Consider the following 12,929-nt stretch of genomic DNA (forward strand, 5'->3'; position numbering starts at 1 on the left):
GCTGCCAAAAAAATCTGGGAATTTAAATCATGCCCACTGGCAGAATGTTTTCTGCGCAAATTTATTCTGTCCCTCTACCGAACAGACTATTTGTCTATATGTCTTTATTCGGACTGAGTGGAACTGCGCCATCAATGCAAAATTTTGGCAATAGGTAGTAGGGTTACTAGGTCACTTAGAGTGGCTCCCCATGCTCTTGTCCTATAACAGAAGGATTTTATTGACCCTGTGGACTGCACAGGTGATGAGATTTAAGTAGGTTCTTTGTTGAGTGTTCTATTGTAGCTGTAAATGAAGGATATATCAATATATCATGCACATAGTGGTGTGCTGACAGATGTAGGAAACATTATCATGAGAATGCTCCCGATGTCTTAATGATTCATTTTGCTTGTTAGATGAAGAAAACTGCATGTAATGGCATGTCTTCATTGTGTCTAGAGATGTATTTTGAAGGCACATTCTTGTATCCTGCTACATCACCATCTTTCTCTCATCACAGTATTTCTACATTTTGTTAAAATGCTACCTCAGTGGTCTGTCCTCTGGCCTCCTTCTCAAGTCGCCCTCTCATTGTCCTCTCTCTCCATCTTTTCCCGGAGCGAGTACATTATTCCACATGCATAGATGAAAGGCCACAGCATACAATGAAACCACTATTTAAATTTAAGAGTGTTTGTGTGGGTGAGGAATATTTCCTACAGAAAAGTGAGCTGTTGCATCTTGATAAATAGGAAATATATGGGAATGCAATTTATAGTTATCATACATGTGGCCAATACAATTTTCAACAAATTTAACAAAGTGCATAATTTACATATCATATTATGAAATTCAAAGCATCATAAATGTGATTGTCTTACATATCAGTGCACTTATTGCTTTTCCATTGAGATATATATATATATATATATATATATATATATATATATATATATAGGACATTCTATATCTAATATTAAAATCTTGTTCAGATACTTTTCTGGATCAATGTCTCTTGACAGTAGCGCTATGGATAATTATGGACGTGCACGTGTCACCATGTGGAAGGTTGGTTCAGTGCTCATGCTATGTGTTAGTTCCAGATACCAGCCTGACAGGCGTAAACCTGTGGTTAATATTACAACCTTACAAAGCACAAACTTTTCACTAAAGTCTTCTGCTGTTCTTTATTTCAGTTTTGCTGACTGGTTTTCGATGGTTTATTGGATCACGTGATGTATTTTTTAATACATATGTATATTATTGTTACAGTAAGCCTATATGCTCAAGCTGTACTATCTCTCTTTCCCCACACTATCCACTGCTGGAGTCCCCATCTGGCCTCTGCTAACTGTTTTGCTCTTGCGCCCGGTCTCCAGCTGAGAGTTATTTCACTGTTTATTTACATGTAATTATCTCTATGAGGTGCCGATATTAACACTGTCAAAAACAATTTGACCTGACATTCTTCACTGTGCCTGCTGCCTGCTGTTTATAGCAAACATCCCCACTGCTACACCCCCACCGAAACCCCACCACCACCCACAAGCTCCTGCCTCCACCTTGCATTATTCTTGGAGCTAGTTGCTGTGCCTTGCCCTCCTATCCACTCTTATGGAATCATTTTAAGCAATCGTTTAATTTACCGTAGGCAGCTGTGCGAAGCAGACAGACCGAACGGCTTGGAGGTCAGAGGGGGATGTTTGTTCCTCTGCCTGAATTCATCTCACACTGCTGCAAACATATTGGAAAAAGTAATCGGATTGCGGTGCGTTCTTGCCCTGCACATCAACCCAATAGGATGCATTAACCTTTGGTTAGTGAGAGGCCTCGTAGCACTTTAAGATATTTAGGAAGTTCTGTTGCTATGAAGATGACAACTGCAGTGCATTCTTTGCTGTGTATAAGGGGAAATGATTTAGCTTTAAATCCAGCATTTAGATTGCTTCTTAAATATAGTTACAGTCTGTCACATGGCTGTGTAAAAATGCATTTACAATACATTATATGGAATGATGATCAAATTAGATGTTTGTTGCTAAACATTTGCTGTGACTGCTCAAATACATAATAAGAATAGTAGATTTCACCTAATGCTGTTATACTAGTCGAATCTAGTTGGAATCAATTATGCCACCCATTTAACCCCCAGTATTTTCTTACCATTAGTCATGGATTTGAAATTAGTAGGCTGTATTACCGTACCAGGGTCAAAGAGCTATGTGCCCAGTATTTCCCACAGCCAACGTGTTGCTTAAAGTGACAGCTTGTTTGGCTGCATGCTAATCGTTCTCATCAGGGCCCAGCTTGTCAGTGCCCATTTTCTGTCACTGTCAATCACATACCTAATTTGAAACAATTAAAGTCTCCCTAAGCGCCTCTCTTCCCCCACTCCTTTATTTCCGTCTTGTCTATTTCATAGACCAGCCGGTCTCCCCCTTTCCTCCTGCATCACCCTCGTCTCCCTCACAGTTTTTTTTTGGCAGATGCCCTTTTTCACTTTCAATTAATGTGCAGTGGCCCATTAACGCAATGACACATGGGTAGGGAAAGAAATAATCTCTGTCATCTGATCCCTACCACTGGGGAGAAAAGAAAAATAAGTGGAAGAGACAGAAAAAAGAAATATAAACTCAAAGAAAAAGAAAAGAGCAACAGAGGATGAATCTTCCAATAAAACAAAACAGTTAATTGAATGTTTACGACTGTGAATTTTTTCCTCTGTGGATTTTTTTTTTTTAATTACGCACTGATTAAATCTATTTTCAGGTAGGAAAAGTGGATACTTATTGCCATATGATCAGTACTTTGGGGCAGCTACTTATATTATTATGGCATTTCAGTCAGACTAATGCTAAGTGTAATGCCATTCACCCAGATTGCAATCTATGCATTTAGGTCTCTGAATACTGAAAGATATTTAAGACTTAATGACCTCGCAAAGTTTCTCGAATCAGAAAGCAATTGCATCAGAATCGTACATTTCCTGGCCATAAATGTGTTTGTTTGCACACAGTTTTTCCAACTGACATAATTTGCGGGTAGATGGGGGTGTTAGGATTTGCAGAAGGATTATGGGTGCTCTCAGAAATGCATCTGCCTGCTGGAGAATGGCATTATTTTCTGCTTTAATTACAGCTGCATTGCATCAGATATTCCTGTCGAAAATGAAATGTCGCTGTGTGTGAGTGAGATGTTCTTGTGTCTGTGTCTCTCAGGAGCACAATGTGTCAGGCCTCTTAATCCGACAAATCCCATATCTTTTGGGAGGTGTGTCATTTAAAAAAAAAAAAAAAAAAAAAAGCAAAAACGTATTTATACTGAAAATGATCATTCCACATGCTCAGTAGTGAACAGTCTGTGTGGGTGTGGTATAAAGTGTCTGGATGTGGATAAAGGGAGGATAGAGCCCTGTGCTGTGGAGATAACCTTCTCACACCTTGTGTGCTGCTTAAGGCTGCTCTTTGTACAGATGACCCTTGCTTGGCTACACAACATCTTCCTCTAAGTGAAATGTGAGCCTACTCCTACACTTCTGCAAATCCAGTCTGTGTGTGTGTGTTGAAGAGTTAAGTGAGAGAAGTCCTATCTGCTCTGCAGGCAGGCATGCCCTCAGGCAAGCACAGTCCTCCAGGAGTTTTTGTCTCCCCCTCTCCTCCCCTTGAGTCTTTTCTTCTCACTGTCTCTGTCCTCTTCTGTGCTTGAGCGTGAGGAGCAGCAGAGCAGGTGGACAGGCCGATTGTGAGGATGCTGATGGCCTTTTTTATTATCATTAATGCCATTGTAGCACTGAGCTCTGCAGGGTGCTCATCCACGCCTGCCACAAAAAGCTTCTGCATACATAGGCCATTTGTTCGCCATTTATTTAAAGTGCTCAGTTGGTAAAAACATTTGAAGGACAGTTTTATAGTTACAGTTCATAGTTACGGTCTTATTATGAATTCTGCCTTAAGAAAGACAAATAATATGAGATTCCAATTATATTTTAAAATAATTTTTGCTGCACTCCAGTTTTAAAATATTGGAATAAAGCAAGCATACGATTGGAACATAGGAAGCTTTACCTCCAGTTAATATTCCTCTCATTTTGCAAAGAAGGGACTAATGAAAAATTGTGATATCAGTTACGTGCCATTAAGTCTGAGCCTGTCTGTGTTACGCTTAATATAATTTTAAAAGAAGTAAACCTGCGTCAAACACTTATTTGGACAAAAATTATAATTTGACAGTTAAGGAAATTAGGAAAAAAAAACTGTGAGCATCATTCATTTATCTGAAAGGATGCACATTGTATCAATTTCCAATTTCACATTTTACAAAGCTGCAGCCTTTGCGAGAATTAATTTCGGTTTTATTGTTATTTGTAAAGAAATCTCTCAGTGAATGGAAATAGAAGAGTAAGAGAAGAGGTATGCCTGGATCTATGTTTTTTTAAACTGGATACTGTGTGGCATTATCTGGTTCTGCAGTTCTCCAAATCAAAGAAGTGAAAACCTAGCTACTGCAGAGAGAGAAAGAAGGGGGAGAGAGAGAGTTTTGCATTGCATGGACACTCTAAGTTCTCATCTAGTGCTTACAGGGTTTGAAAGCTCTACTGCCTGGGGATGTTGTTTGTCATCCAGGATGATTGGCAAATGTTTCTGCTTCCTTCCACCTACATATCAGATCCACAAAGGTTACACATGTGGAAAGAATATTGATTTTAACTTAGCGATGGTGGTACAGAAGGAAGTAATAGATTATAACCTCAAGCCTGGACAAGCTTTTGACCTTGTTGAGTCCCTGTCTTTTCGACATACTATTTTCATCTTTAGTTCTACATCGGACACTGCTTTTCTAACATGGTTTAATATTATAAAGCATTACATAAAAAGCAGATATGTAAACTGATTCTAGTGATTTCCATGTGTTACACAGTGAAGAACGTATCTTATGCTAATGAATCTACTGTAACACAGTCTGGATCGGTGATTTAGTTTGTTTGTTTTTCAGGCTAATTGTTGTGCAGCCTTTTTATTGACTGAGCTAATTTCAGCTGGTCTGCGCCATGCCCCATGACACGCCTGGCATCAGCACATTGGGCATGATGAGAAGACTGAGCTGACAGCCTCCTCTTTGCCCTGTTCTGATCCTGCTTGAAGTTATTCGCTACCTCTTGCCATGCCGGGAATATTCTCCATTTACTACTTTAATTGATGTCAATAAGGTTATGCTAAATTGGAAGATTTGAATAATTTCTCTTTCAGAAGCATAATGCCATCACCGAGGTTACAGGCTGCTTAAGCGCAGGGCTGAATAGAGGTGTCAGACGCCCGGCGCTCTCTCTCAGCTCTCACCCCAGCATTCTGCCCCAACACCCGTTGTGCTGTAGCCTTCGTTCATCTGATTAAAACTCCACTCCTGCCGAGAGTTTCAAAATACACACGCTGCTGCTTTGCCATTACCCAAAATTACCTCCAATTACACCCGGATGTAGGTTTAGGGGAACACAGAGGATTATAGGGTTCCATGACTTTATTATAATTGATATATTTAGAAATAATATGAGCAACTCGAAATCTAACAGGGAAGTTCATAATTGTAGTAATTTATAGTGAAATTTTATATATATAAATATGTGTAATATTTCAAATAAAAGCAATACAAAAGGGTTGAACATAACTAACGCTTAATCAGTTTCTCCTTTATATGTTTGCTTCCCCACCTTGAGGCAGGAGTTTAGATGAGTTTAGGCACGACCCTACAGCCCCCTGCCTGGGTCACACTCCAGCTCCAGGCAACGTCAGTGAGACTGAGACCCCAATAGGCTACCACTTTCACACACTCTTCCTCCTTCCTCTATGCACATATCACATGCACAGGAACTTGCATGTTGCTTTTTATGTTTTTAATATAATTCCTATGATGCAATTTTTTTCATAACCTTTGGGCAGAGGATATTAAACTAAATTCACTTATAGGTTTAGGACTCATGGTAACCTTTCCATATGCCCACTGGTTTGCCTAACACAGAGAAGTGGTTGAGTTTTTAAAATTAGTTTATAAACTTACAGGTTGTATGGACCTTTAGTAAATAGCCCATGGATGTTGTCGAAGCTGCGCATGTGGGCCTGGTTTTTCTCTCTGCAGCCCTGTGAAGGGCTAATTGGTTTAGCAGGCTGGGGCCTGAGATGGCCAAAGGCCAGTGGGGCGTAGCGAGACACAACGGGAACCTGATGTTCAGGAGGATGCTTTGTGTCGGCCGGTGGATGGGGAGCATGTGGCAGACAGAGCAGCTTCTAAAAGTAGCTCTATTCTCTGTCTCTGTCTCATTCTGTGTGCACTTCTGCCCCCCACCCCATGCCTTTCTATCTCTGTCCTTTTCTCTTCTACATTTTCTACTTATTTATTCTACCCATAGTCCCTCCAGCGACATTCCTTTTTACGTCTGAAAACATGCTTGTGGCTTCATTTTTCTTCTCTGGTTTTGAATTAATGTCAGGTTACTATTGTGTTCACTTGGACAAAACATGAATGAAAAAATCCGCACGATTTGATTTGTGACTCATATTGGGTTAAACGCAAATGATAGCCTGTACCTTGAGACCAATATTTAAAGCTGGCATTGCTCTCTGGGGATGCCTAATATGAGCATCTATTATTTGAAACATTTTAATCATTCATGAGGTCTGAAGCTGAGGGATGACTGGAGGCCTCTGATTAAACCCTCCCTTAGAGCTTGTTATGAAGTCAGCCTCTGGTCATGCAAACCTTGCATGTGCATATACTGTCTCTCTTTCTGATTCCTTCTTTCTATCATCCATCTTAACCCTTTGTGTTATTTACTTTGACAGCTGTTTTCAAGCTACTAAACACTCCCTCGGGATGCACTAAAAGGCTACTCTTGTGCTTTCACTTAACCCTTTTTAATGCTGAGCCCTTGTACCTTGTGAGCTTGTTGTTACAACTAATGAACACCTGGAAGTAAGCTGTTCGGTTGACTGTAAGCCATATCTCTCATTCCTGCAGGTTATGAGCATCTTGAGCAACCCAAGCGCCATGGCTCCTCAGCCACAGCACGACTTCTCCATCTCGCCCTTGCACAGTGGACTCGAGGCTTCCAACCCTATCTCAGGAAGCTGCAGTCAGCGCTCAGAGCCCATCAAGACAGCAGAAAGTCTGGCTTCGTCTCAATCCTACTGTCCTCCCACCTACAACTCCACCAGCTACAGTGTGGACCCTGTCACAGCTGGATACCAGTACAGCCAGTATGGCCAAAGTGAGTACACCACCCATAATCATACAGGTTTTCAGTTGTGATTGTCACATTGCTTTATAGTCAGTGTAGTAGGTATAGTATCTAAGTGTAAAATATGAATTTTTATTACCAAATGTACTGTAGATTATACACATCTGACTGGCTAGCAGTGTAACAAAAATAATAATAAAAACACATCAACACAACCTCTTTCAAATCTTGTTCTTGCATGAACTCTTGGAGGTCAAAATCTTTGTAATATAAATGAAGTGATTAAAAATTTAATTTAGGGATGTGCTTAACTTGTCTCGGAGAACACCTGTCTGATTCATTAAAATGTATCGGGGAGAATGGTAGCTTAGAGAGTGCCTGCTGCAGAGAGATGTGTGTGTTTTATGTGGGCTCTATGACTGGGAGTGCCAGATAGAGTGTCTCTTGGAGGAAATGGTGCGACTAACTGTACATTTGAGGCAGAATTAAAGAGTGAACCTGAGATGACAGAGAGCGAAAGGCTTCCGACAAGAGAGAGAGCAGAGTTAAATCGTTAGTGATTTCTTTGCCTGCTGTCAGGCTAAGCGTCTGCAGTAAGGACAGTTGGCCCACCCACAGGTATGCGCCTGCTACCGTGCATACTGCCTGTTCATGACAGGCTCACATCTCTGCATGCTATCACACGCTAGCGCGTGTTTAACCTTACTTACTGTCACACTGACAGATGCCTGGCAACGTCCAACGTCTCTCCGCCCCACCCTGCTGCTGCTACACACCAGAAAGGAAGCAGGAGTGGTGAAAATTACCTTCTCCACCAGCCAGTGATATCAAAGGACCTGCCACACATATGACATGCTTGACAAGCCAGCAGATAAAGCCAACATGCTAATTCTCATAAGTGGGAGAGGGTTTTTTATCATTAATTATGAAGGCTCGTTTTTTTTTTTTTTTTCCTCTGGTGCGAGTATAGCCTTTGTGATTACAGATGTCATTCTGATTCAGTAATTACTGTGTGTAAACTTCTTAAATGGCTCATACATACTGTTTTTCTTGGATCTTGGATAAGACTTTTTGTATAAATAATAGCAGTGAAAGTCCTCACTAGCCTAGCCTTGTGCTAACTTAATAATACCTATTTCCACTTTGACTTTGGATTAAGCGTTGTGGGAGGCTTGTTTAGCTTTTCTGTTTTAAATGGGAAGCAGCTAGATGGGGTTAATTGGTGTTTCCTTAGTTTTCTCCCCATGCTGCACTAGCGCAACACTGCCCTTGGTTTGTCCTCACAACCTCCTGCCCTAGTCCCTTTGCCTTTTACACAGACCCAATGCTTTTAAAATTTTTGCCACCGTGGTTAAATTGAAACCGTATGAAGTTTAAGCCAGATCAATACACCAGTCACAGATAGTGGGCGAGACATTCTGTACCTTTTGACCCTAAATAGGATTGCAGATTAGTCCTCACACATGATCCTGATAAAGATCTCAAAGCAGAGCACTTGGAGTCTTTGAATTAGCCCAAAGAGCCTGTGCCCTCCAGTTCTGTGCTAGTTGCACCAGGTTGAGTGTATCGGGTCATTTGTTTGTTGTGGAAAGATCTTTAAAAATATAGCAGTTTGCTGACTAAAAGTAAAAATCTTTATTACCACATGTGCAGTATGTCCAGATCTGATGCAAGATGATAGAGTGTAGAAGGCAGAAACAGAGACAGCAGATATGACAGACATGCACAGAGAAAAAACTCTGTATGACAGGAGTGAATGACAACAGGGAACAGGTGGCTCATTTATTTCCCCAAGCAACCATCAACTGCATATTAGTAGCCAAGAGATGTTCTGAATAATCCTGCTCTGAATAACTGCTAAACATTGGGACTCAGAAGTATGGAAACAGAATTCACATTCTAAAGACATTTGTTTGTTTGACTTTCCGTGCAGCTGCTGTAGACTACCTGGCTAAAAACGTCAGCTTGTCCACACAAAGGAGGATGAAGCTTGGAGAGCACTCGGCCGTCTTGGGACTGCTACAAGTGGAGACGGGCCAGGCCTATTGACAGACTCGTCTTTTTGAACATCACTTCTCTTTTTCACCAGCATCCCTCCATCCACTGTGCTGTGCAAGAGAAAAGAGAAGTAGCTGAATTCATAGACAGCCTTAGACCCCTTAACCTATGGCTGAGTGAATACAAAAGCCATTTAATAAACAGACACTATAGTGCCGCTTCTCGTCTCTCTCCTTGTCCATCCCATCATTTGTTCCCCCAGCGATCATTTCCACAAAGAGACTCTTTCAGGATTTTGGAGGAGAAAGCAAGCATCACAGCAGTCAGTCTTAACACACAGGCCACGGTCCAATTTGGACATGGTTTGGAACCATGTTAATGTTTAATAGAATTTAAAATGATGGTATTACATTTATATTTGATATAATGATTGTCATTGTTTCTATTACTGTTGCAGTTGTTATTATTATTAGAACATTTTGTTGACGTTTTGTTTGGTTCCTCAGACAAAAAGTTTCACACAACATTCAAAGAGGAGGCTGGTGGCAGTTCAAATTGCCTACGGTGCAGGTTATTTGACCTTTTAATCTAAGTTTGACGTTCAGAAAGATCTGGACCTGTCAGTGGGGTGCTTGGCTCAGCAGTCTCTTCTGGGAGGTTCTGGCCAATAAGGACTCCAAGAGTTTTCAATCCTTGCCCCTTTTGTTCCCACATGGATTATCCACTGTAAAAAGCCACAACAGTTAGAAATAAAAACAGTCCTAAAGCAACCCCTTGATCTACACCATGGGCAGGTTTTAGAGAGAGAGACATTTATCAGTATTATTTGTGTTTTTTTAATAGCATTACATTCCTAAATCAATAAAGCTCGGTTCATACTGGAAAAAAAAACCCCAGACATTTTCACTTAAGTATTACTTCTATGATCTTATACAAGAAATGTGGAATAGTTTATAAACATTCTTCAAAGCTGTCAGAACAGTCAGTATGATTGGTATTTTTAAATGTTCCTATTATTAAAAGGTGCTACATTCCAGAACAATACTGTTTTATTTCATGGGACCTATACAGTGTATTATTTAGCATTTCTCAAATGTTGCACTTTCCTTTTCTTTCTTTTGTTGCATGCAGTTTTGGTTTTGGTAAAAAAAAAAAAAAAAAGAAAAAAAAAAAAAAAAAAAAGGATTACCTCACAATTTCATTCAAATGCTGTAATCATTTTGCAGGCAATTTACTGGTAAATATTCCAATAACAAACATATAACTGGAGCTACACCAATGTCATAGCATTTGTTGATACTGCAGTTGCTCAGAGTAAGTATGAAGGTTATCCTACAGGGTGACTTTATTGTGCATGAAACAGAACCTGCAGGTGGAGCGACCAAAAATTATAATTAATACATTTTGTCCCTGCTTTGAAAGATTTCTTGTTTAAACTGCTTTACGTATGTAATGTAAAGAATGTAAAGAAAGTCATTTTGCTTCACATAAATAATAAGCGGTTTAAATTTAACATTCCATTCATCTACCAAAAATTTAATTTGTGCTCCTTATAAATCATTTCATCAACAAAAAGACCTCTAAGTACATAATGAGCCAAGTATAATGTGTATCTGCTGTCCAGGAACTATGTTCATTCCTATCTTGTTTGGCATCCCATTCCACAGTTTGGATGTATACATACACCATTCAGTCAGAATATCATAATGACGCTAAACACACAGGGGTTTCTAGAACCATTCCAATAGGAGTCAGAAACTGAGTAGCTGGCAGGACAAACAATAAGAATGACAAACTCACTCAGGCAAGTGACCATGTGCCATTAAAGCCTGAAAACATTTCATTTAACATTTCAAAATTTTTGTAAAAAAAAAAAAAAAGGAAAAAAAAGGAAAAAGAAAAAATATATAAAGAAGGAGTGTAAAAAGGTTTTTAGTGTGTAGCACTCATTTCTAACACAGTCTACCTTTTGGATATTGAAAGCACTATCTGAGTTCCAAAATTCTGAGTTCCATTCCCCCCCCCATTACATTCCTATATAGTTCTTTCTTAAGCAACTGTAATTTGCTTTATCTTTCTGTTCAGCATGTGTGTATATTATCATGGAATAATTTATTCTGCTGTATGAAACAATAGCATAATGGGAACTTGTATTGGTTTTCCTACATTCAGCCTGTTGGTGTCTTTACTGTAGCACTGTTATTGATTAAAGTTTTGAAAACTGGACAAGTTCTTCTGTGAATTCTTCTACAATCCCACTGCCAACAGTACATTTGCAACAGTTGGGTAATTTTGGGTAATGGGTCATTTTTTCTTACTCAAATTTCCCATACTAATACCACATAACATATTTTCCTGAGCACATGCAGAGCTCACATGACCTACATACATGTTTTAATCAGTGATATTTCTATTCAGTCACTTTCAAGGGGTAAAATATTTATTGGCATGTACTATACATACATACTGGCGTTTGATCTCACTACAAACAGCAATCATGATTTAATCCCCTTCTCCACAATGCAGTGTTTTTCAGCGTATTTGAAGTCAAGTGCATCTTGACAGTCTTAGTGATTTAAGATACTAAAAATAGTTGGCAGTAATTGAGCCGAGCTGTGAGGGAATAAAGAAGAGCTTAAAAGCAGTGTCACAACACAGATGCTTCAGTGCCACTGCCTTCACAGAAGGCTTGTGTAATGGTTCAGTAGCCCTAGGCCATGTGCCTCAGACCTGACCACAAGGGCATCGCCTGTACACAAAGCCTCTGAACACTTGCCAATGTGTCCTGCTTATGGCCTGAGACTCATGAACCATGAAGAGTTAGGCAGCGCAATAACTACTTGTTCAAACACCTTGAACAACACAGAGAGACATTCCTGCCATGATTAACAGAATTACAGGAAAGTATGCACCAGAAGCAGTCAGTCAGGAGCCAGCTGTGCATCCTACAGCAGTTGCATACAATGATGAAGTCTATCTGGTATGTGGTTTAGAGCTAAGGAGTCCCTCTTTATGATTCAGCTGTCCATGGCATTGTGTGCTGTCATAAAAAGTCATTTCACATGTGGCCAATATTGCTATCAGGAAAACAGCTGTTGTGTTGTTGGAAAAAAAAGATATTGTTATAACACTTAAAAATGTTCATTATAAGGAGACAGGACAGAACAAATAATCATAACGAAACACACAGTCACACACAATGAGAATTTTAGTGATGAGCAATATAGATGAATAATAATAATACATAATTTAGACTTTTTTTTTCTAAAACAACTTAAAGCAAATGTGAAATATAATTTTCGAAAGATGCAATTATTATTATTAAAAAAAATAAAAAAGAATGCACAAATCACCTTAAAGCATTTCCAAAGCCTGGTGTTTAGTCAATCATAAGCATTTTGGGTGACCAAAATATTATCATTACAAGGGGGAAAAAAATGCCACAAGGTGTGAATTGATTAAAACATGTCTGAAGAAGTCTGACACCCCTCCTCTCGAACATAGCCTAAGGCTATTGTATGTTGTAGAGACTGTACTGTGTCAACCACTCGAAAATGTCACAAAGAAAGCACTTACAAAGCCTAACATCTCCTTAAATCCCATAATTATTCCAGGATACATTATGTACCTGAGCCTGCCTGTCTGATCTCTACTGAGGGGATTCTACATTCCCACAATCAGCTTACTCCGACAGATCGCATGATTGCCTAATAACCTGGAT

The 12,929-nt window shown here is 39.6% G+C and overlaps 1 protein-coding gene across 2 annotated transcripts in view; it reads left to right on the forward strand.

Moving 5' to 3' along the window:
- pax7b (paired box 7b) overlaps positions 1-11,437 on the forward strand; it is a 41,400-nt gene extending 29,963 nt beyond the window's left edge. For both annotated transcript variants that reach the window (XM_083569532.1, XM_083569531.1), the window contains exons 8-9: positions 6,991-7,240; positions 9,144-11,437. In XM_083569532.1, coding sequence (XP_083425658.1) covers positions 6,991-7,240; positions 9,144-9,259 — 366 coding nt within the window. In that variant the 3' untranslated portion in view covers positions 9,260-11,437. The remainder of the gene's footprint in view (positions 1-6,990; positions 7,241-9,143) is intronic.
- The last annotated feature ends 1,492 nt before the right edge of the window (positions 11,438-12,929 follow it).

Source organism: Silurus aristotelis, assembly GCF_946808225.1.
Source record: "Silurus aristotelis genome assembly, chromosome: 19".
NCBI classification, from domain to species: domain Eukaryota; kingdom Metazoa; phylum Chordata; class Actinopteri; order Siluriformes; family Siluridae; genus Silurus; species Silurus aristotelis.